The 25,984-nt window shown below is 34.9% G+C and overlaps 2 protein-coding genes across 2 annotated transcripts; both read right to left on the reverse strand.

Moving 5' to 3' along the window:
- Positions 1 to 84: 84 nt before the first annotated feature.
- DEFB114 (defensin beta 114) lies at positions 85 to 9,053 on the reverse strand. The gene is made up of 2 exons (XM_037056136.1): positions 8,996 to 9,053; positions 85 to 227 (listed from the first exon to the last, which is right to left on the reverse strand). The coding sequence occupies exons 1-2, from the start codon at positions 9,051 to 9,053 to the stop codon at positions 85 to 87; spliced, it is 201 nt and encodes a 66-aa protein (XP_036912031.1).
- An 11,159-nt stretch (positions 9,054 to 20,212) lies between these two features.
- On the reverse strand, positions 20,213 to 21,438 carry DEFB113 (defensin beta 113). The gene is made up of 2 exons (XM_037056534.1): positions 21,381 to 21,438; positions 20,213 to 20,472 (listed from the first exon to the last, which is right to left on the reverse strand). Exons 1-2 carry the CDS (start codon positions 21,436 to 21,438, stop codon positions 20,213 to 20,215), a joined length of 318 nt encoding a protein of 105 aa, XP_036912429.1.
- Between the last annotated feature and the right edge of the window lie 4,546 nt (positions 21,439 to 25,984).

Consider the following 25,984-nt stretch of genomic DNA (forward strand, 5'->3'; position numbering starts at 1 on the left):
CAGATGTTCTAATTACATTCTATATTGCTCTGCATTGGCAAACACATGGCTTCTTTGGCCAGAGGTACATCTTCCTTTTCATGATTAATCTTCATACAACCTCTCAACGCAGCAAATCTTACTTGGTGATAAACATATATCAATTTTCTTTTCCTTTGGAAAACAGTGTCTCCTACAGTGACCAAAAGATTTCGAGCACTTATCAGGATCCACCAAGGTACATGTGGCTAGAGTAAAAGAAGAATAACCAAAATTACTGATCTCTGACTTCATAACATATTATCTCATTACAAATGTACTGTGGATACATTGTAACAATTTTGAATAGATAAAAAAAGAAGACATCAAATATTACATATCCCTATACATAAACTTGAACTTTGTTTTAAATTAATATGTAATTAAATTCTGTCATATATTACTCTTTTTAACAAAGGTTAAATATTTTTTAGAGCTTCATAATTCTCCTTTGAAATTGCAAGGGACAATTTATTAATTCTTTCCACTAGGTCATAGTTAAAAGTTTAAAATTTTAGGACGGTGATAGACAAAAATGTGTTAATAATTACAATACATATTTAGGATAGGTGCAGAAGAGATAGAGTCCAGAGTTCTCCACTTATATACTGCCAACCAAATATATGTAAATTTTACCTCAAAATAAAATTCTATTTATTCATTGAAATTTTAAGTTTATGACTTTGGTTATTTGTATTGAACAGTTTTTTAGCTTTTCTCTATTTAATTGTTCATATATTTTGCTTATTATGTTATTGATATGTTTTCATTGTTCATAAATTTATAATAGCTCTTTCATTTGTTTATTTTTTAAAGATTTTCAATTTTAGGGCAGTTTAGGTTATGAAGAATTTGAAAGGAAGCTACAGAAGTTCCCCATATGCTTCCATACTTGCATAGGCAACCATACATTGATATTTCTCTCCTTCTCTCCTTCCCCTCTAAAGATAAATAAATAAAATCTTAAAAAAAACACATACATATTTTAAATGTTATACACATACAACATACATATTTGAATATATCATATAAATATATTTATATTTATATAACAGACATTAATATATAATATTATATGTATATATAAATATATCACAATCTATATATAAATAAAAATAAAATATACATATATTTATGAATATAAATATATTTGCATAATATATATTTTAAGGTACATTTAAAATGCGCATATTTTAATATATTAAACATATATAAATATATTATAGAAAGATATTTGTATTCATGAAACATGTAAAATATGACTATTAATATGTTTACATATATTCATATATGAATAAACATACATTTGCATATTTTACATAGTTGTTTTCATATAAATTAATTATATATTATATGTTGTATATTCCTGTAATATGTTATGAGTATATTACATATATCATAAATTATATATTTATATAAAACACAGATATATTTAAAATGTGCACATATTCCACATATATTTAAAGTATTATATATGTATATATTTTAATATATATTCACCTAAACACAAACGCATGCATATTATAAATATACATATAAATATGCATACATGTAAATATATACATATTATAAATATATGCATACTTATATAAATATATGTATAAAATATAAAATATTTCAATATATTTAATGCATTATAATACATTGATATATATTTCTATATAAGATATTTATGTGTTTTTCATATTTATTTATTCATATGTAAATAAATATATATTTAGAATGTATATTTATATGTGCTATATGTTTATATGTTTTATATATTTAAAATCAATATATTTAAATATATATATGTATGTGTGCATATATATATTCTTTAAAAAAGGTATTTGTACTGCCCTAAAAATTTTCTAGGGTCCCTTATTTATATTTTACCTGAGCCCTCAGCAATCATTGACCTTTATTTAAATTACTTTTATAGTTTTTTCTTTCTAGAATAAATATAGATGAAATCACACAGTACATAGCCTTTTCAGATTGAATTTTTTCATGCAGTAATATGCATTTAAGGGCTTCATATACCTTTTCAGGGCTTCATTGCTCTATTTTTGACATTGAATAATATTCCATTGTCTACATGTACCGCACTTCATTTATCCATTCACCTACTGAAGGACATATTGGATGCTTCCTAGTTTGGTAAATAAATCATGAGCAAAGCTTCTATGAACATCCATGTGTAGTTTTTTGTGTGGATATGTATAGAGTCGCATGTGGATACCAGTTTCGTGTTTTTCAACTTCTGTCCTGCCTCTTGAAGAATCAGCAGATGTTTGTAGAGAGAACTGCCTCAGAACTTGATCTCCACAATATCTCTTCTGTAATTTTTAATTGATTTGTCAACTTTGAAATGCCTTTAAGCATTTTTGTCTTTTTGGCCATCTATCCTATTATTTTCAGTAGAGGTGATATAAAAAGCTTTTATAATTTAATAGTATAGCTTAACATTAGGCTTCTGTGTGAAACATATCACTATAATTATATGTCTATTTTAACATCTAAAAGAGCAAACAAAATTCTAAAACATTTTTCAATGTCTTTGTATGGTCTAGATTGATAGTTCTTTGTAAAATGGAGGTAATAGTATCTACACAGAGTTATTCTGAGACATAATGAATTATCACCACACATCTATTAGGACGACAATTATGAATAAGAAAAGCAATAGTAAGTGCAGGAGAGGTTGTGGAAAAAAAGGAACCCTCATTCACTGCTGGTGGGAATGTAAACTGGTACACATACTAAAGAAATTAGCATGAAAGCTACTTGAAAATTAAAAATAGAGCCTTGAACAGTGTGGCTCAGCTGGTTGGGTGTCATTCTGCAAAGAGAAAGGTCACTGGTGATTCTAGTCAGGACACATGCCTGGGTTGTGGGTTCCATTCCATTCAGGGCATGTACAGAGGCAACTGACAAATGTTTCTCTCTCACAGTCCATGCTTCTCTCCCTCTTTCTTCTCCCCTTCCCCTCCCTCAAAAAAATAAATAAAATCTTTTAAAATATTAAGAATAGAATTACCATGTGACCCACAATCCCTCTTCTGGGTATCTGCCTGAGAAATTCAAAAACATTTACTTGTAAAGATATATGAAGCCCCATGTTCATCGCAGTATTTTTCACAGTGGTGAAGACATGGAAACAACAAAAATGTCCTTTGCTAGGTGATTGGATAAAGAGGATGTGGTACATATATGTGGTTGAGTACTACTCAGCCATAAGAAAAGATGAACTACTACCATGTGTAGACAATATGGATAGATCCTGAGACTATCATGGTAAGCTAAATAAGTCAGACAAAAATTAATAACCATATTATTTCACCCATGTGTTAGACATAAAACTGAAAACAACAAATAAAGAAATAAGAAAACAAAGAAAAAAACCCATAGACACAGACAATGGTATGGTGGTTACCAGAGGGAAGAGCGATTGGTGAAATATATGGTGATAGGAGAAAATTTGATGTATCGGGTCTGAAATGTGAATAGATGAGTATTTGCTTATTGTCAAGGTATAATATTATGGAAGAGCGATACAAAAATATGAACCTTAAAAAATGAGAACAAGTTACTCAAATGAACATAAAGCATGTAAAAAGAACATGGCAGAAAAAGTACTATGATTTTCATCCTGGGATTGAAAAGGAACATGATATATTTGGGTCCAAAAATTAATAATAATGAAAATGATTTTTATCCATTAAAACCCTACGTATCAAGTATAGTTTTAAATATTTTGCATACATATCTTATTTAACTATCATAAACCTTTGAGGTAGATGTTGTTCAGTTAAAAATGTGAGTCTTTAAGTGACCAAATTATTTGCCCAAGTTTGCAAAATTAATACATGCTTAACCCATGATTTAACCTTAAGTTGCTCCAAGTCCAAAATCTACCCTTCGATTATTTAACCTATGGCCTCTACATTGAAATAACCAGACATTGACGTGTGAAAAGCACTTTGTAGGTGTCTGGATATTGCCTCAAGTTAGGTGCTGTTTACGGTAGATATGGCTGTGTCTAGAAGCCTTTTCTTTTTTTAATTTAATTAATTTATTTTTAGAGGGGAAGAGAAGGAGAGAAAGAGAGAAACATCAATGTATGGTTACCTCTTGTGAGTCCCCCCACTAGGAACTGGCCTGCAACCCAAGCATGTGCCCTGACTGGGAATTGAACCGCAATCATGCGGTTCGCAGGCCCGCGCTCAATCCACTGAGCTACACCAGCCAGGGCTAGGAGCCTTAATTATTGTATGACTGCAGAGGAGTGTGATGAGAAAAACAAAAAGTTGACTGTTTTGCGAATGGCAAGTTATAAGATAGTTCTACTGAAAGGAATATGTTTACATATATAACAAATTATTAGTAATAAATTCTTGATAATATGTCATATATGCTTAATACATGGTTTTCAAAGCTGCAACCTGAATGTAGGGAAATTTTTACTTTAAGAAAAATTAAATAAATAACTTTATTCCTTCCATTTGGAATTATGTGTTAATTTTCTTGACTTGTACATGTCTTAAAGTTGGATGATAGCTGAGGATTTAATGTTACTTCTGTTTCCCATGCCTTTCCTACCTCTCATTCTGACTTTAGAATATATATATATTTAATTTCTGAAGCCTTTTCAGTTTGGCAAGGGTTATCCTTATCTTATGTCTGGCAACTGGATCTCTACTATTGAAGATACTTTGTACCGGTTAATACTGATCATCACATCATATAAAGGTCATCAAAAGTTATAAATGGTCCTAAAATATTAATATTTGAATTTTATTTGTCTTAGCCTATTCAAGAATGTTTAAAATATTTACAAATTTAGTGAGTATAAACCTTTCAATCAATTGGTTAAAAATATAGAAAAAAATTAAGATAATTTGTGCCCTGTCTGGTGTGGCTCAGTGGATTGAGCACTGGCCTGTGAACCAAAGCGTTGCTTGTTTGATTCCCAGTCTGGGCATATGCCTGGGTTGCCATCCAGGTCCTCAGTAGGGGATGCACTAGAGGCAACCACACACTGATGTCTCTCTCCCTCTCTCCCTCCCACCCTTTGTTGTAGACCACTCTGCCTGGTTCTAGGAATTGTATCTCGACCCCTTGTGGCTAAGGGTGAAAGTCGACCTTTGGAATGTCAGCCACAGGAGACAAAGCTTGTCTCTGGTAGCAAATGCTGCCTCAGTTTCCTCTCCCTGCCCTCAAAGCTTGGTGGGAAGTCCTTGACAGGTAAGACCCCTCAGAGGAGGGGCAACCTAGGCCAGACACAATCACATGGAAGGCCATCATAGAAGGACTTTGGGGGGCTGCAACAAAGAGCAATGGACTTTTGCCCCCCCCCGCCCCAGCTTTGAGATAGCCCAAGTCCCCATGTTCTTGGAGAAGGGGTTGTGGAAGAAGAACATCCTGGCTCTAATTCCCTTAAGCCTGAATACCTGATGGGGAAGGATGCAGCTCCTTACCTTGCTAGAGGGTGTCCCAGGGAAAAATCTGGCATCACAAAGACTTCCTGATAAACCTGTGAAATCTGCTCTGCTAAGAGTGCTTTCATTCATATGCTAAGGGTTCAAGCAGGAAACCCTAAAACTCTGTTCCTGACAGACTCTGAAGCCCTCAAATTTCATTGAAATGTTATCTACTGTTTGATCCTTGTCACCCTGTATGTCTGTGTATTAGAACCCAATAAAAGCCCTGGAGGAGGGGGCTCAGGGCCTTTTTCTCCTCGGAGAAACTGGCCGCTGCTGGCCTTTTCCCCCTGAGAAACTGGCCACTGCTCATGGCCTTTTTCCTCTGGGAAAATGGCCACTTCTCCACCCTAAGCAGATCACATCATGTCTCAGTCATGCTTACTCTCATCTGTGGCACTCGGGGGGACTTGTGAGGAAAGTCACCCCCACAACCCTCCCCCCTCTGTCTAAAAATAAATAAATAAGTTTGTTTTAAAAAGTTAAGATTAATTTATAAATTGTCTTAATACAAGTTAATTAATACAAACTAATCAGTGCCACAAGAGAAGCGTGGTGTTCATTTGTCATAGGGCATCTTTCTGTTTTGGGAAGTTATTCAGCTAATCAATAACCTCCTGGCCAATTTTAAGAGGCTATTTATATGGACTCCACTTATGTCTCAACATTTCATCTTATTTCTTAGGTAAACAAATTGCCCTGGTGACCAACTCACCTTGATTTTAAATCAGTTAAACCTAAAACACCAGGACTGATGCTGTCTCTTGCCACATTTCAACACAGGTGAGTATTTCTCCTTAGCTCTTTTAGACTCAGCCTCCCATTCTCCATAAAATATATCATAAAGCTGCCAAAGCCAGCATGTTTCTGCCATGTGAAAGCCACAGTCTATTCTGAGACATCTTAAGAACTAGTTATACCTGGACACTACTCTTGTATTCCTTTGCCTCTCCTACTTCTCCTCTTCTTCCTTTCTTTCCACTTCTGTTCCTGTTTTTCCATTTCTTGAAATATTGCAACATGATATTGAATGTGGTAAACACTTAATTTACCTTATCTCTTTTCCTCTTTGCACAAGCTTATGAAATTAATGGAAGTACCATCCATTGTACGAGTGAGATCATTAAAGCTCCCTCCACAACTATAGAGGAGCCCCAGCTTCTTAATATAAACCTTGTCCTATTTGACAGCAAGTTTACTCTACAAGCTGTGATACAATGCTGTTTTCATTATTGCTTTGGGTGATTTTATGCTTGCTCTTCCTTAAAATAAGCTGTTCATGCCCATTCACTCGTGTTTCAGCCATCATCAGCACCAATGTCTATTAATTTTCTGCCATTGGCCTCTTCACCGTGGCATCACTGTGTTTGAGTCCAACACTTATCTTACTTCTTCACAACATATTCACGTAGACTGAAAACCTTTCATTGCTTCTTTTGTGACTCTAACGCTTTACCTATAGCAAACCACATATCATGCAACTGACAGATATGCGCTACTCTACAAACTCCTTCAAAGCCACACACTCTGACACCTATATTACCCTCTCCGGTTTATTTTAATGTATTTTATTTTATTTATTTTTGTCTACCAAATGACAAATACAGAGCATTCTATACATTCCAATAGATAACTTAGATCTGTTTTAATGATCAAGAGGTAAAGGAAAGCTTGTGCTCATATTTATAGCATTTTCAAAGCCTTATTATTTAAAAAGGCTTTTCTGAAATACTGTGGAAACATGATTTGATGGTAGAGACCTTATCCATCTGCAGTGCAGCTATTTTCCTATGTGACCTTGTTGCTTTCGACCAAATTATCTGTTCAGCCTTTTCTTTCACCCCAGTGCTTTCCCGAGGAAGCATGATGAAGTAGGAAGAACAAATATGCTGGGATCAGAAAAGCTCGGACTTGTATATATCACATATAGACAGATATGTGTGACCTTGAAACATTATCTCTTTTGACATTATTTTTCTCTTTTATAAAAGGGGGCAACAGCAGTCATCTCATAATGTTATCTATCAGGCCAGACCAGGCATCTACATGAAAAGTTATGAAATCCTGTTTGGTACACACTGGCCATTGATACTTTCTTCTTGTCTTCTCTTTCTTTTCCTTCCCTTCCAAGGTCTAAATACAAGTGACTTACCCCAATTCCAAACCCCTTCATCAGAAAATTTGGAATATTTTCCCAAACCCCCACAATTGTCATAATTCCACCATTCTTACTATTTAAAGCATAATTATATAAACCTTCTAAATCAAGCAATTCCATTGATTTTTTTCAACTGTCTTGTAAGTATGTCCAGAGCATTAGTGTCTTTTATTTTTCTCTTTTTTCAGTGTCTAGCATTTTGCTCAATAGATCACTAGGCACTGAATATCAGAGGACTATTGATTGACACATGAGCGTGATGGGCCCCAACACCGTCCTTACTCATATTTGAGGTCCTCACTTACTCAGACCCATTTTATTATAATAACAACAGCAGCAACAATAATAACAATAGCACCTACATCGATAGATTAATTTTCAGTTTGTAAGGTTACTTTGCAATACACTGTTTCATTATATCCTAACTGCATTTTGAAGATGCATATAATTAACAAACACAAAATTTTATATTAGATTTTTAGATTTTTAATTTCTAAGATTGTGCTCAGTATTGGTCCTGCTCCCCCTCAGCCCCTTTCTTGTTCAAGACATTGACAAGTCACTGAAATTCTTGGAGTGGCCAGTTGCACAAGCTATTAAATAGGAAGCTAGTGATAAAATCTAGATCATCTAAGTTTGAATTTTCAACTCTAGGGCCAAATTAGAACACCTTTAGATGTGTTTACATTTCCATTGTTTGTGAGTTTGGATTGCCTCAGTGGCTATACCAATGAAGAATATCATATTATCATATAATCACCACCAAGGGCTTCATTGCAATGGGTTTTTTTGTAATTTATTTTTTATTGATATATCAAGCCATTGCTATATCATGGTATGCATTAACTAATTAAACAAGAATTTTTGAGGTACCATTTCTTCACTGCCCCCTTATTCCTGCTGTACCTCATTGCCCAGCATGTTCTGAGAATGTATCCTAAATCATCTTATAAAGTCTATTACTGATTTTGCAAGAGGTACATACTGTTCTCAGTCCATTCATCTTTCCTGGGAAAAGTTTGTTGTGGAGATTTCACTTCTGAATCTTATGAACAGATTTAATAAGCTATGATTTTCTTACTAATGTGACTCTCTAAAAAAAATCAATGTCCCCAAACACAAAGGATCATCTCCTTTTATCTGCAAACTGATTTTCAAAATGAGGTAATTAAAGTACATTAGTATAACACTATTCCAAATGAGGAAACCAAGATTCAGCATAATGAAGAGATGCTTTTAATTAAAAAGATTGTGTTAAGTACCTGCATTTTCCAAGTCATAGCCTAGTTTTTTATTTGTTTGTTTGTTTAACTAGAAGCTGTATACTACATATAAACATGCCAAAAGCATCTTTTACCTGGTAGAATGAAGGTCACATAACACAGAAAATGGAGGAGGTAATAAAAGATCTTCATTCTGTAGAAAGAAGCTACTGAAAGATTTGCTAACAAAATCTAGAGACTAGAACACTTTCCAAAAAGTCAAGAGACATTTACTATTTATAGTTTTCTAGTGAAAGAAAGACACTTTTTATCCGGAAATTGTTTTATGTTTTGTGCACTTATCTCTGCTCCATTGACTAGGGATGTGGGCAGAATTACCTAAGTTGAAAAACTTGAAATAAACTGATCCAATGGAGGAATCTCTGTGTAGAAATAGGGGTAAACAAGACACCGTTCCATCAACGGTGAGCAATGAAACATCCATCAACGGTGAGCAATGAAACATCAACACAAAGGAGCATGCAGAAGCAGGTTTAACATAAATATTTGTTTACCATTTAGGATGTAAAACAACTGGCATTATCATGTCATTTAAACCCTTGGTTGTTCTTCAAATTATATTCTAGTCACCAAACCCGTGGGTAAACCCATCAGCATGTCCCTATGTCCAAAATCCTTGCTTATGTATCCGGTTTCCCCAAATTGTTCATTGACCAAAGTCCACATATTACACCTCACTTTGGTCACTCATCTTTACTACTTTTTTCCAGGTGCAACTTGAGTATTTATGGAGCACTGTTTCTTTTCCTAGAAGAGCCCAATTAATCTTTATTTATTTTACTTAGTATCACTGTCATGTATGCACACAATAAATATTAAAAAAAAGAAAGCTTGTGATGAATAGAAATAATTTTCTACCTCAATTTCCCTGTTTTTAAGTTGTGTTCTGGTTGCTGTTAACATAAAATTAGAATTCAACTTACATTTTGTTTTTGCTTGGCAGACACAGAGCATATCTTTTGGTTTCCAGTATGAGAGACGCAGATTTAGATCACTTACATTCTTATCTGTGCTATCCTTAAAAGCTTATGTTATATTAATTTTTTGAAAATTTCTGTAAGTTATTCTTAAACTTTTAAATATTTCTACATTTAACATGAAGACATTACCTCTTTTGCAGTTCACTCGAAAACTCCTCCTCACTTTCCACATTGCATTCCCTCGAAAACTCCTCCTCACTTTCCACATTGCATTCCCTCGAAAACTCCTCCTCACTTTCCACATTGCATTCCCTTGTTCCATACACTCAGCTGGCCTATGGAATGTGTACTCGCTGCATAGCCAGCATGGAGACACCTGGGCTTGGTATTAAGACCGCAATACAGCAAGCATCATAGATTGTGTTGCCTTTTCATGCGTCTAATATGCCAACAACTTTTGCTAATCAAAGACAAATGTTCTTGGTTTCAAAGTCAAGTGGATAATTACTATTACTTTACCATTATTCTCTTCTCTCATTTTGAGTCAGATGTTTCCTAGCCTTTTAATTTTGTTTTATTTTTGATTTTAACATTTTAAAAAAGTATTTTTCCTGTAGTTTTTCATAAGTATGGGCAAATATTAGTAATAGCCATTCCTTATCCTTTAGTTTCCCTCCATATCATAGGTTATTCTACTCCCCTTTCCTTATAATATTTTCTGAGCCTGCCCTCCTGAACTGTATATACTGTTAGCTATATCTCAGGTTTTCTTTTTCTTCCTTTTTTCTTCTTTTTCTTGTTCTCAGAAATGATTTTTATACATTGGCATTCGCTTGATGAGAAATATTTTCAATATGCCCTTATATTTGATTGTTTGGATGTAAATTCTAGGTGTGAAATCATTTGAAGTCATCACTCCACTAACTTCTAGCATTGTGATGAGAAATCTAATGGTAGGCAAACTCCTTTTAAATGGTTTGATATTTTTATCTCCGCACACTTTTAGGATATACTTTTTATACTTTATATCCAGAATTTTGGGATTCATACATTGCCTGGTATGGATTTCTCTTTAATAAGTTAGGTCTTGCATTTGTGGGTTTGTATCTTTCTTCACATCAGATAAATTATCTTTTTTAAATATATTTTTTCTCTGAAAAGACTTTTCTTACTTGTCTGTATATTTACTTCCCCTCTTTTGAAATTTCTTTTAGCCCAGTGTTCAATATGCCTCACAGGTTTATCCTTCCTCTCATACTTTAATATCTATGTTGTTACTTTATAATTTTAATTTTATCTTTCACTTTTATTTTCAATTTTTTCTATTTGTTAGGAAACATATTTAGACTCTAAGTGCCTTTATTTGTTCTCTGATTGTTCTTCTGTCATAGAGCATCATTCTCATTTGACAGATATAAGAATTTCTTGAATCCCTCTGCAAATATATTTAAGGCAGTTTTGTTCATTTGCATCAAATTATGTTTTCCTTGAACTGTTTCCTTGAATCTGTGTTCTGTTGTTGCTGGAATTTTCATTATTCATGCTGCTGGTTTTTACACTGTTGCAAAATCATAGGTTTTAGAATGAACAACTGGATACTTTTTGGGGATTTCCTTTGCTATAGCGCAAATCTTTTTTTTTTTTTTTTACTAAGTAAACCTTTGTCAGTAGCATTCTCACGGTAAGATTTGTAAATGTAGGTTGAATAAGCATCTTTGACGTGAACAGAAAGGACTGGGACTCCCTATGTTCAAGAAGAAACCTTGTCGTTGGTTCTGAGACAAAAGTTCTTATACCAGAAATCTTAGCTCTCTCCACATAATTTGCTCACTTGGTTTCATTTAAATAAAACTACAAATTCCATGATAGAATAACTATACGTCTGTTCTACTGTGAATCCCCAATGTGTAGAAATGTGTTTACTACAGAGGAAGAATTCCAGAAAGGAATATATAATCCAAATGCATTTCTTTAGAATCTTTGCAGAAAAAAATCAGCTGACTACATACATTAGAGTTTGTTTCCGGACTTCACGATATTTCATTGATCTGTATCTCTCTCCTTTATGGCAAAATGAAAACTGTTACTGTAAAACCTGAAATCAGAGAGTAAGCCTTCAACTTAGTTCAAATTTCTTCTACCTGTTGTGGCTATTTTAGGTCTTATGATTTTCCACATCATTTTTAAAGATTGCCAATATCTAGTTAAAATATCTCAATGGAATTTTGTTTGGGATTTTGTTGAGTCTATAAATCAGTTTGATGAGATTCGACATTTTGACCTTTCTAATACATGAAGAAGATATATCTCTCTATTATTTATCTCTCCTTTACTTCCTCTCAGCAATGTAGGTTTCAGAGAGAAGTATTGTATATATGTCTGTAACACTGTCTTTAATTTTGTCATGATTTTGGATACTTTTATATCTAATATTTCTAAATTTAACTTTCCAAGTTTTCATTACTAATTTATAGAAATATAATCAATTTTTATATTGGTCTGTGTCAACAATCTTGCTAAATTCAATGACTAGTTCTACTGTTTTCATTTTTAGATTTCTTCAGTTCACTATATAGGCAGTCATGTTGCCTTTTGAATGTTTTAAATTATAGTTGACATTCAGCATTATATTAATTTCAGGTATACAGCATTGTAGTTAGAACTTTAAATAATTTATGGAGTGATCCCCAGGAAAAGTCTAGTATCCCCTATTCTGTACTTGACATTCCCATTACTATTTTGTAACTGCCAATTTGTACTTCTTAATTCTTCCATCTTTTACCCTCAGGTTCCCAACCCACCTCCAATAAGGTAACCATTAGTTTATTCCCTGTATCAAATTCCCTGAATTTGTTCCTGTTTTGTTTACTCATTTATGTGGTATTTTAGACTTTACATATAAGTGGAATCATATGGTATTTGTTTTTTTTGTCTGACTTATTTTACTAATACGACTTGGTAAATGTTCTCTCCTATAGGGGTTCGGCAGAAGTAAGGCCTGCTTGTGTGTGGTTAGTAGGATAATAATATGGGTACAACAATTTATAGTTTTAATTTGAGCATTTCACCTAAAATGTCATATGGTGTGCTTGGATGTAACATTGTTATGTTACAGAGTTACATGCTTATGATTTTGTAATAAGAAAGGGGTGTTATCGTGCTGGACCCTGTATTGTACAGAAGTATTTGTGTATAATGCATATACCTTCATAATTAAATATTTATAATAATAAATATTTATTTAATATAAATATTAAATATTATACAGTATTATGTATACCTTCACTATTCAATATTTGAAAGAATTTAGCAGTTTAGCCATAAGTACCTGATATTTTTTCATGTGGAATGATTTCCGAACATACAATTTTTTAGTTCTAGAATTTTATTTTATTTATTTTTAGTTGTGTTTCAAGTACTCATTTTTAAAAATGTAGACATAAAATTATTTAAGTTGTAAATTTTTTTCTTGAGTGAATCTTGGTAGTTTACATCATTTGTGGGAATTTTTCTTTTCATAACAATTATCAAAGTAGTGGTAAGGTGTTGTATCTTATACTATTTTATTGTTCTTTCAATATGTTACATCTGTAGTGATTTGTCCTATTCCATTCCTGATATGGGTCACTTGTGCTTTCTTTAATTTTTTTAACATCTGCTTGGAAATTTTTGGAAAACATTTTTTTTTACCTTTTTAAGGATCCAGTTTTGTTTTTTTTGTTGATTGTTTTTATTGTGTGTTTATTTTATATTTTATTAATTGCTGATCTTATTTTATTTTCTTCTTTCTGCTAATTAAAAATGAGAGTTTTATTAAATTGTGTATTTTATACAATTACGTTTAATTTGCCCTTTTTTCTAAAGTCATAAAATAAAAGCTTAAATCATTGCTTTAAGACATTTTTGTATATTTTAATATACTCATATTTTTTAAGTCTTGGGCTGTAACTGAAGAGCCCTTGTTGGTGTGTGAGTGTCACGGTGTCTCCGTCTGTCTGCACACCTCTGTGTCTCGGGGGTGCTTCCTGTCTCTCCCACCTCATCGCCAGCGTTGGGGGAGGCAAGGTGCCACACCAGGGGAATCCTTAGGGAGCAGTCCAAATGATGTGGTTAGAATCTGTGACATCCTATTTAACAATTTGTAAAGAACTGAAGCCTTCAGGTTAATAGACTTCAAGAATGAAGCCTGCCAAAATCCACATCAGTGAGCACAGAAGCAGGTTCTTGGACCCCAGTTGAGCATTGAGGTGCCTATAGCTCAGGTCGCTGCTTCAGTGCGAGCTCATCAAAGACCCTGAGACAAAAGCACCAAGGTAAGCTGCTTCTGGAATTCTACCCATATGATCTATGAAATAATAAATGTTTTAAAGCATTCCTTATTGGGGTAATTTGTTATACAGAAATAGGTAACTAGGCCCTGGCTGGTGTAGCTCAGTGGATTGAGCACGGGCCTGCGAATCAGAGGATCGCGGTTCGATTCCCAGTCAGGGCACATGCCTGGGTTGTAGGCCAGTTCCCAGCAGGGGACACATGAGAGACAACCATACATTGATATCTCTCTCTCTCTCTCCTTCCCTTCCCCTCTAAAGATAAATAAATAAAATATTAAAAAAAAAGAAATAGGTAACTAATACGATATTCTGTCTTATAGTCGATCTTTTAATTGCTATGTTCACAACATTTACATTTAATGAAAGTATAACGCTGTTGTGTTGAAACCTGCCATCTTGCTATTTTTCTATTTGTTCTATTATTTCTATTTGTTTTCTATTTGCCTTTGTTCCCTTTCATTTCCGTCATATCTGTGTATTTTTTATGGTTACATTTACCTATTTCAGTGGCTATATCTATTTTTTGTCCTCAATCTAATGTTTATAATACAGGTCTTTAACGTACACACATAATGTAGAAAGCGAACAATCCTATACTTCAATTTCCCCTTTCCTGTGGTCTGGGTGATTGTTCTCATTCATTTGTTCCTGGGGAAGGATATTTACAGTTAGCCAAACTTTATGAATTTCATCTCAATGTGTTCCTTTGTATAGATCCAAACTTTTGTCTTGTATACTTTTTCTTCTACTGAAAATATTTGTATATTTCTTTGAAAAGGTAGTGCTGGAAATGCATTTTTTAAGGTTTTCTTGGCTTGAAAATGTCTTTATTTTATTTTTATTTTTGACACTTTTTTTCCCCACTGAGTAGAATTGTAGGTTGGGAGAATTTTTCAGTATTAAAACATGTTGATATATTGCTTTTGTATTACATAATTTTTAAGTACATTTTATTGATTATGCTATTACAGTGGTCCCATTTTTCATCCCCTTTACTCCCTTCCTCCCAGTGCCATCTTTTTCACCTGCATCTTCCCGCCCTTAATTCATGTCCATGGATCCTATGTACAAGTTCTTGGCTTCTCCATTTCCTATAGTATTCTTAACCTCTCCCTGTCTATTCTGTACCTACCATTTATGCTTCTTATTCCCTGTATCTTCCCTTCCATTTTGCCCCTTCCTCCTCCCTGCTGATAACCCTCTATGTGATCTCCATTTCTATGATTCTGTTCTTGTTCTACTTGTTTGCTTTGTTTTTTATTTTGTTTTTGTTTTTAGGTTCAGTTGTTGATAGTTGTGAGTTTGTTGGTTGTCATTTTACAGTTTATACTTTTGATCTTCTTCTTTTTCTTAGATAAGTCCCTTTAACATTTTGTATAATAAGGGCTTGGTGATGATGAATTCCCTTAATGTTACCTTATCTGGAAAACACTTTATCTGCCCTTCCTTTCTAAATGAAAGCTTTGCTGGATAGAGTCATCTTGTATGTAGGTCCTTGCCTTTCATGACTTTGAATATTTCTTTCCAGCCCCTTCTTGCCTGTAAGGTTTCTTTTGAGAAATCAGCTGATAGTTTTATGGGAACTCCTTTGTAGGTAACTGTCTCCTTCTCTCTTACTGCTTTTAATATTCTCTTCTTATCTTTAACCTTGGGTAACTTAATTATGATGTGTTTTGATGGGTGCTTCCTTAGTTCAGTTTCTTTGGGTTCAGCTTCTTTGGGACTCTTTAGGTTTCCTGGACTTCCTGGAAGTCTATTTCCTTTGCCAGATTAAGGAACTTTCCTTCATTATTTTTTCAAATAAATTTTCAATTTCTTGCTCTTTCTTTTCTCCTTCTGACACCCCTATGATTCAGGTATTGGAATATTTAAAGTTATCCTGGAGTCTCTTAAATCTGTCCACATTTTTCTGAATTCTTATTTCTTCATTCTGATTTGGTTGAATGTTTATTTCTCCATTTTCCCCCAAATCATTGATTCAGGTCCTGCTTCATTGTTGGTTCCCTGTACCTTTTCCTTTATTTCACTTTGTGTAGCCTTCAGTTTTTCATGTATTTTGTGACCATACTCAACCATTTCTGTGAGCATTCTGATTACCAGTGTTTTGAACTCTGCATATGAAAGGTTGGTTATCTCTTCATCGATTACTTCTATTTTTGGAGTTTTGATCTGTTCTTAGATTTGGTCCATATTTCTTTGTCTGGGTGCACCTATTACACTGTAAGGGGTGGAGCCTGAGGTATTCATCAGGGTAGGGCAACCCAGGTCATTGCACTGGGGGGGGAGGGGCCCAAGAGGGAACAGTGCCAATTGCTTGACACTTGCCCTGCTTTCAGTTATCTCCCCCACTACCCACAAGCAAATTGGGCCCTTCTGGTGCTGATTCCTTGGTGGGTAGATTTGTGTACATTCTAGCTTCCTGTGGTTCTCTCCAAATAATTCTCCTGTGAAGCTGGGAGTTTCTCCCACCATTGCAGCCCCACAGATTTTTACAGCCAGGGGTTTTGAGGCTCTATTTCCCCATGCTGGAACCCTGGGTTGTGCATTCTATCTCACTCTGCATTTGTTCCTCCCAGTTTATCTGCATGCAAATGTGGGACGGCCCAGTCCTCCAGCCACCACCTTGCTGTGCATCCTCTCTGCTCCAGCTGCCCATCCCTGACCCTCCTACCAGTCTGAATAAACGTTTCTTTTTTAACTCCTTGATGGTAGAGCTCCCTCCCATACAATTCTATTTTCTGGCAGCTCTGTTGTTGTTTTTTTAATTTGTGGTTGTCATTTTTTTGGCTGTGTGAGGAGGCAAAGTGTATCTACCTATGCTTCCACCTTGGCCAGAAGCCATGTATTACATAATTTCTGACAGGACGTTTGCCTGTAACCTTTTTCTTTTTTTAATAATGGCATTATCGAGATTTAATCATTGCCAAATAATTAACCTACTTAACCTGTACAATCCAATGGTGTTTAATGAAATCAAAGAATTGTGTAGTCATCACCACAAGTAATTTTAGAGTATTTTCAATGTCACAAAAGAAACTCTGTAGCTGTCACACCTCCCCTAAAGCCTAGAAAACCATAAATATACATACTTTCTGTATCTATGGATTTGCCTGGTCTTACTAGTTCATATAAATGCAATAATACAATAGATGAAATTTGTGACTGGTTACTTTCACTTATTATAATATTTCAAGGTCCATTTGTGGCATAAATCTGTACTTCATTACATTGTATTGTCTAATAATATTCCATTGTATGGATATGCCACATTGTGTTTATGAACCCATCGGTTTTTGGAAATTTGTATTGTCTCCACTTTCTAGCTATTATGAAAATGCAGCAGTGAACATTTGTGTACAGCTTTTTGCATTGACATATGTTTTTATTTCTCCTGCACATATTCCTAAGTGTGCAATTACAGAGTCAATGAAAACTCCATTCTTAATTTTTTTATATACTGTCAGACTGCTTTCTGAAGAATTTGACCAATTTACATTTCTACCTGCAGTGTAAGAAAGTTCCAATTTCTTCTTTCCCTCACCAACCTTTGTTATATCACGTTTTAATTATAGCCCTCTTAGTGGGTGGGAAATGGGAACTCATTGTGGTACTGATTTGCATTTTCTTGATGGCTATGGAGGTTAAACATATTTCCATGTGCTTGGTGGACATTTGTATATATCTTCTTTGGAAAAAATATATATCTAATTCTTTTGTCCATTTTACAACTAGATGATGTGTTTTTTATTAATTTATAAATATTCATCATTTATTCACAATACTGTGATTAAGAGGCTGCTGGTTCACAATACTGTGATTAAGAGGCTGCTGGTTTTCAAGGCTATTGCAGAGCTGAGGTGAGTTGGACGGTGGTAGGACGGTTAAAATGCCACAAAGACAGCTGTACTCACTAAATTTTAGGCGGTCTTTCTTGAATTGATGCTCCTTGAATTTTTGCAATTCTGTTGTTAACTCACAGAGCTCTTAAAAACGGAATTTTGGCAATTCTTGCCAGTCTTTTTGTTGTTTTTATGAGTGGATATATATTTTAAATTATTTACTTCATCATTTCAGAAGTACTGCCTATAATTAATTACATATTCTTTCTTTTTCTTAAAAAAGTTTTTGTAATTAGAAATTATACACTATTTTTATAATTGGATATTATTCTGTTTAATATTGCTGTACAACAAGCTACCCTGAAACTTGATGGCTTGTAGCAAAATCCGTTTTATTAAGCAATTGTTTCTGTAGGGCAAAACTGAACACAAACCAGAGTGGCAATGGGTTCGTACTTTTCCTCCATGACTGGTACCTTATCTGGAAAGACAGGAAAACTGGGAGTGAATTCTCATTGGCTAGCTACTTCTTCTTCTCGCTGTCCTTTGCAGAGTCTCATTTTTCTCAACATACTGTCAATATTATTCCTTGATATTTTAGACATTTTCCCTTCTCAATCTGTAGTCTTCCTTTGAATGATTCTACCTTATTACTTTAGTTAACGCCTCCTCAAATCTATACTTGAAGCACATTTTTCTTTCCTGAGTTTCACTCAAGTATACAACAGAAAAGTAGAAATGCAACATGTCAGAAATATTCCTTTCAAATATGCACTTTTAATAATATTTCCTAATGAATGATTGATTTCTTTAGCAATTTGTTTAAGTAAGAAAATTAAACTAGGAATTATCCTGTTCTCTTACACACCCTTACCCCATGCACTGAATTTTCTTTCATTCTCTCTAAATCAAAATTTTTACCTAAGTTTTTATATCGTGCAGATTTGTGCTATAGCTATAGGTTAAAAAATCTACTCAGTGTTTTCTAAATTCTAAATGTTAAGCATTTACTTATGGAAAGCTTTATAATTCATAAGAGATGCTATAGTGACATTAATTCAATATTATGATAAAATTAATGTAGAATGTGAAAAACTAAAAACACAATAAGTTAATTGAAGACATGGACAAGGATAATATTTCTGAGAAATATTATGACAATAAATGCAGAGTTACAAGGTGAGGAAGTTAAATACAATTCTTAAAGATCAAAAGATTAGATTAGACCCTTGGATTAGCTGCCTATGTTCAGAATTAATTATGATAAGTAGTTCTGGATGATAGAATTAGTAATGATTTTTTATTTTTAAACAATTATTCATTTTTCCAAATTTTCTTATTATTTTATCATATGAATAATACCATTTAAACATTCTAATGGTGTTTTGACCTCATCATATTTTATTCTGTTGAGTTTGATTAATTTTTTCCACGTTGTCAATACTGTCCTATGATGTGGTTAAGATGTATGTGACTTTGTGTCTGAGACCCAAGTGCATTTTGCTAAAACTATGGAAAGGTAGCATAAACAATGATTGATGGAACTGGAGAGCATTATGTTGAGTGAAATAAGCCAGGAGGTGAAAGACAAATACCATATGATCTCACCTTTAACAGGAATCTAAACAACAAAACAAACAAGCAAGCAAAATATGACCAATGACACTCAAATACGGAACAGGCTGACAGGGTCCAGAGAGGAGAGGGGAGAGAATCATAGGGGAAAAGGGGAGGGACTCACATGAATAAGTATAAAGGACACATGGACAATCATTAAGGTGGGGGGTGAAAATGGGAGGGAGGTGGGGATCACTGAGGGGACAGGGCAGGGAATATAAAACAGAAAACTGTACTTGAATAAGAATTAAATAAAAATATATATAAAATAAAATTAAAAAAAACAATGATTGATGGTTAATGCCTAAAAGGTCCTATGAAAATGAACTACTGCCCAGGGCAAATAAATAAGCCAGAGATGAAAGAATGTATTAAGGATGGGGGATGTTTGTCCTGTGAGTGGAAGAAACTGCCAATTTAATGAAGAGGCTATTATTATTCATCTTTATTTCATTTGTACTAACCTAACCCAGCATTGAACTCACTAGTCGCCATGCTATGGTTGTGTAATTCAGGAGGCCACAGAATACTCATAGGAAAATAGATTTATAGAAAATAGAAAGTTCATTTTTATAATGATATTGTTATAACACAGTATTGTTTCGTGTAGTAGAATTAGACGTTGCATGGGTATGAGCTGTAGTAGTAGTGACATGTTTAGTAGTGACGTGTTTAGTGTTTGGCTGTATGTATTCCCGTAGAACACAGCAGGGCTTGTTGTTGCAGTAAGTAGATATGTATTCCCAGCTGTTGCATGAAGTCTTGCAAACACCACGAACAAGGAAACATTCCACTTCGCTCTCTGCAGTTTTTCTTGTTCTTTCTCTTGTTTTCTTCTGTGAAACTAGGAAAAAGTAGCCATGATCATAAGTCCAAATTCAATCTGCTTGCATAGCTAGATGAATAGACAGACAGATCATTGATAAGTAAATAAGGTTGTTTAAAGGACAGAGGTAAACCATTTCGTTCTGAAATCATGCCCAAGCAACTGTGTTAAAAAGCTGTGATTTTATCCACTGTAAATTGTTATAAGTACTTATTTACCCAACATTATTTCCTTTGCCATTAGCATTTTTTGTTTCTTAAATATCTAATATGTGCATGTTTCCTCAACAGAAAAGAGAAAAGGATGTAGAAAAATAACCTACATGTTTTGTGTTCTCAATAGTCATCTACTCCCAACACCCTTCTCCCCACCACAAATGACTAGACTAGTTAGTTACAGAAAGCCTAATTTCAACAACAACTACAAGGTCAGTTCATTATATTGCATTTAAAAATAGAAGACCCGCCAAGGCCTCGTCATCCAAAGGGACCACTGAGAAGGCAAAAGTCAAGAGCTAGAGGCAGGCCGGAGAGAGACTAAGATTCTGTCGGAGTTTTTATTCACCAACAAAGCATCACTCTATTTATTTCAGTGTAACGTATTTATCAATACATATTTTTTCCTCTTATAAAAATAAATAAATAAATGGAGACAGTGGGGAGCACATAAAGAGCCATAGTCTCAAAAAAAAAAAAAACAACCAGCAAACATTTACCTACACATCTTGGAAATCACCTCCATCCCCATTGTCTTATCAATGATCAGTTTCACTCATTTCTTCTTCCATGCAAAATAGAGTGAGTTGTATTATGAATTCATGGAGTCTCCTAACAATCATTCATCTGTTTTATTTATCCAGGATAGAACACTTATTTAAAGGAAAAACATTTTGCCTTTCTCTCCATTTCCGCATTAACAAACATTACCTGATGGACCACAAGACGCAGTAAAGACAAAGATCAGGAAAATGCAAAGTATCTTCATTGTTGACATAGTTACTACAGTGGCGTTGTGACAGAGCTCAAAATATCCAAGATTCGTGCCACTCTTTGGTAAAACAAAGATGAACTCTGGTTTTTATAGCCTTCTCAGGGTGATTACTGTTCTGATTAATGCCACCTTTCAAGAACGAGAACATATTCGTGTAACTATTGTGAAATAGCAACAAGCAGATGAGAGGATTTTGTTCTGTTATGACCTCGATGAGCCAAATGTGAACTTATTTTCAACCACACAAGCAAAGAGCAATGTTAGTCTTTTTAAATACTTGAACCAAAAGCCCATAATCAGCAGCAACAGCATTTTTGGTAAAAGAAAAATGCCTTTTACCAAATGGTAAATGCCTTACCACATGCCTTTTTGAACATATATTATGTGCCAGGCAGTATTCTAAGCACTTTATATGGATTGACTAGTTTAGTCCTCATGACAATTTCTATGATGTAGAAATGTTTCATTTTTCAGTTGAGGAAACTGTGGCACAGAGAGGCTATGCAATTGCCTTAAGTCATGCATGGAGTGGTTGGCAGAGCCGAGGTGAACTCTAGTGTAACCTACTCCAGAATCCATTTGCTCAACCCCACCTTCTTCACTCAAGTGAGTAATGGGTGTTCATCGGGTGAAGTTCTTCTCTGTCTGCATGGCCTCAGCCAGACACTGGCACTGAAATGTAACTTTTCTACAAACCAAATGTTTCAAGAACATAGTTCGAGTACTGTTATATTGAATATTCTCCTAGTTATTCTACAAGAATAATCGGTATAATTCTTTACATACCATGTAATGAATCAAGCATAGGATTACCTCATTCATAGGGGAGAGCAGTGAGTTAAAACCTAAAAAAGCACTGGATTTAGATGCAGTGCTTGAGATGCAATGCTTAATCTTGAGATAGGGCTGTTCTGTTCACTAGTTCTATATTTGGGATAAAATTTCACTTGCTGAACCTCAAGATTCTCTCTTTAACAGTTCATCAACAAAACAAACAAGCAAGCAAAATATAACCAGGGACATTGAAATAAAGAATAAACTGACAGTAACCAGAAGGGAGGTGGGAGGGAATAATGGGGGGAAAGGGGGAAGGGTTGTCAAGGAACGTGTATAAAGGACACATGGACAAAGCCAAAAGTGGGTAGCTTTGAGAGTGGCAGGTGCAGATGGCTGGCTTGGTGGGGAGTGGTAGGGGAAAAATGGAGACGGCTATACTTGAACAACAAAAAAAGGGAGAAAAAATATTTGTCAAATTTTTAAAAAGCTATACCAGTAGTACCAACCATATTTACAGGTTTAGAGTGAGGATTAAATAGATAAATATGTAACCACGATGCCCTATGACTGAAACCAATATAATGTTGACTGTAAACTGTAATTGAAGAATTTGAAAAAACTGCCAGAAATAAGAATTGTTATCCATGTCTTTGATCGTGGATGATGATAAGGAGGAACTAATGCTCTGTTTTCCTAAGTTTAAAAAAGTAATTACAGCCCTGGCTGGGTGGCTCAGTTGGTCAAAGCATTGTCTCATACACTAAAAAGTTTGTGGGTTTGGTCCTCTGTAGGGGCACACACAGGAAGCAACTGAATGATGTCTCCATCCATCTCTCTCTCTCTCTCTCTCTCTCTCTCATCAAGAAAAAACACATCCTTCAGTGAGAATAAAAAGTTGTAATTATAATCTTCCACTCTAAATGTGGCTTGTGTGAAGCAGAGAGATGAAAGAACTATCTGGACCAGGTATATTCACTGCACACAGAGGGTATTTTTTGTGACTCCACTTTCTATTTTTAGTTTACTATTTACCAAAGGCTTGGTTCTTACTAGGTACTCAATAAATAATAGTGAACATTTATTGAACTGTTGCAAAATACTGGTTACTACCTGAAACCTTTACATTTATCTCAATTATTCATAGCAATAACCTTGTGAAGAGTACATTATTTTTATTGTCATCATTGCACAGGCAGGTAAATGAGGCTTAGAGGCCTTCCTCTAACAACTTGTTTAAAGTCGCTGTACTGGTATTTACTGTTGCTGATGTTAGACCCCAAAGCAGCTTGCTTCTTGAACCCACGTTCTTATCCACTGCACCAGAATCCATGAGTTTGTGAATAATTTCTGAAAAAGAATAAAGAGTTTTCTAATTTCTTTATAGCTTTTTATGGCATAGCACTAAAATTATTTAAGCTTTATGAAATGGTAGGGGACTAACAGACTATAAAAGTAAAAATAAATTAATTCATGCCCAGAAATAGCAGAAGGATTAGCTGAATCAGCAGTTCCTGACCTTCAAAATCTTTAGAATCCACTGGGATAATTTTAAAAGTACACACTCCTGGGCACGAATAGACTCGCTCTGTTGTTCCCTTGTGTGGTTCAGAAAATCGCACTTTTAGGTAAACACCACAGATCTTTCCAATGCTGATCCAGCTCCGATACCACCGATTTAGCCTCACTCTCTGCTTTTGTCAGACATGAGCTTGTGTACAACACATCATCTCCCGTTGGTATAGTCAGTCCCTTTCTCTGCTCTAACCAAGTGGGCCTGGAATGCAGAATGAATCATATTTTTCTGCCCACTAAGCCCAGGACAATACGGACACCCCTGGAAACATACATCCAAGCCGCCTCTCAGGGCGGTGTAACCATACTGACCTGAGTGTGAGTGTTACTTTGCTACTATCTGGCTGTTGGGCCTGGAGCGAACTGTGTTTCCATTCTGAGTCTCAGTCTTCTTACGGTATTGGGAGTAATATGAATCATCTTGTGTAGATAATGTGAAGATTAAATGAAGCAAGCTGGGTACTTGATCTGATGTAAACTAATGCTTCTTTGTTTCAATTTCTCATAGTTCCACATTTTACTATGTTCCAGGATTTGTAAGCCACTGTGCCACCAGGGAATGTCACCTTTGCTAGTTCACATTCTTCGTGGGTCAGGATGCCACCTCTGGGTAAAAAGCAGTTTAAATAATGTAATATAATATAATAAAATAAACATAAATCATTGTATTCATACAGGTATATATGTGTATATATATCTGTGTGCAAATGTATATGTATTTTTGTAGAAACATATACCTAGAGATGAAATCAAAAAATGAAAAAAGTGGAATAAAACAACTAAAATTAAATAATGAAATCTGAGAATATTTACCTATATTTCCTTATAAAAACGTGTCTCTCAATGATGTCACAGGTGAAGTCCAATTTGTCTTCCCTTCTCTCCCCTGGAAAAGTCCTACTGTGAAGGCCTAGTTTGTTAAAAATTGCCACAGTCCATAGTATGTCTGAGAAAATAGCTTCCAATATGAGATCACACTGAAATTTATTTTAGGAACTAAGACCAAACTATAGAATATTGAGAGCTGCCAACGGCATGCTCAGATCCCTTTGCAAGTGGTCCACAGACTCTCGGATGAATGAGCAAGATTTATAAAGTATTTCAAAAGTCCAGTTAACAGTTCCTTAGTTCTGAGCATCCATACCCTTGACAAATCACCTCCGTCTGATACCTCTGGATTAGACTGAATAACTTTAGGATACAATATGTGCCTATTCTTTGACATTAGAAAAACCGGGAGTTGAACCTTAGACTAGCTTTTACTATCAAAAATTATCTATTTTGACATCAGGTTTCCTTGTCTATAAAATAGTGATTTTAATATGAAACTTATTAGGCTGTACTACATACTAAGTAACACAAGGAACTGAGAAAGAAGACACTCACTAACAACTTTAAAAATTACTTGGTTCTTATTATGTATTGGCAGAACTTAAGGCTCTAGGATAAAGCAGGAGGCAAGGTAGCCTGGTCACAGCCATGCTGGGAGCTTAATTTTCAGAGATGAATTGCTCTTCATAAAATTCAGTAGAGTGTTAGGGGAAAAAGTGACTACCAAGAAATGCTCATGAATGAACTCTACCATCCTAAGAAAGTGATGGCCAACAAAAGGTGGCTTGTGCAGAGAGACCTAACTATTCTTGAGCAATGAAGTGTGTGAGGAGAAGCGAGCAGGCCAGGGAGCTGACAGTGGTAGAGGGGAACCCAGGGTGTGGCCGGGTTCCACCCCACTGGGCTTTTGATGTCACGGTGAAATGGTGAACTTGATAATATGATTCATGGAAGCAATTTAAGGGTTCATGAACTCCCTGGTAGGAGAACAGTTCGGAAGGAAGTAGGAAGAGCAGAGTCAGAGAGGGAGGTAATTTCAGAGACTACTACAGTCTGTGAAGGAAGATAAGGTGTCTCTCTGAGCTGCCTATCCATTGTTCTCCCCCCGGTTTATTCTCCCCAGGGTTTCACTAGTTCTCACTTTGAACCTGCCTAAACTTCTACCTCTTTGTCTGACTGCAGATGAGAAGAGCCTGTCCCCAATGTCTGATGCATTTTTAGGTCATTGATCATTGATGTGTGTCTGTCCTCTCTGCCGGGCTTCCTGGCAGTCGTGGGTTGGACTTTATGTGCTTTCTTAAGGAACAGTCTGATAATAGGATTACTGAGCCAAATGGAAATTTACAGCAGAGCTTTTCTT

Source organism: Sturnira hondurensis, unplaced genomic scaffold (genome assembly GCF_014824575.4).
Source record: "Sturnira hondurensis isolate 20B ecotype Veracruz unplaced genomic scaffold, ASM1482457v3 Scaffold0000880, whole genome shotgun sequence".
Classification (NCBI taxonomy): Eukaryota; Metazoa; Chordata; class Mammalia; order Chiroptera; family Phyllostomidae; genus Sturnira; species Sturnira hondurensis.

What these genes read in the sequence shown, in the direction of transcription:
- DEFB113 (XM_037056534.1), bottom strand. Translation starts at nt 21,438, where the DNA reads ATGAAGATACTTTGCATTTTCCTGATCTTTGTCTTTACTGCGTCTTGT. An exon ending in TGCGTCTTGTGGTCCATCAG is followed by an intron (nt 20,473 to 21,380) that starts GTAATGTTTGTT and finishes ACTTTTTCCTAG; the next exon opens with TTTCACAGAAGAAAACAAGA.
- DEFB114 (XM_037056136.1), bottom strand. Translation starts at nt 9,053, where the DNA reads ATGAAGATCTTTTATTACCTCCTCCATTTTCTGTGTTATGTGACCTTC. An exon ending in TGTGACCTTCATTCTACCAG is followed by an intron (nt 228 to 8,995) that starts GTAAAAGATGCT and finishes CTTTTACTCTAG; the next exon opens with CCACATGTACCTTGGTGGAT.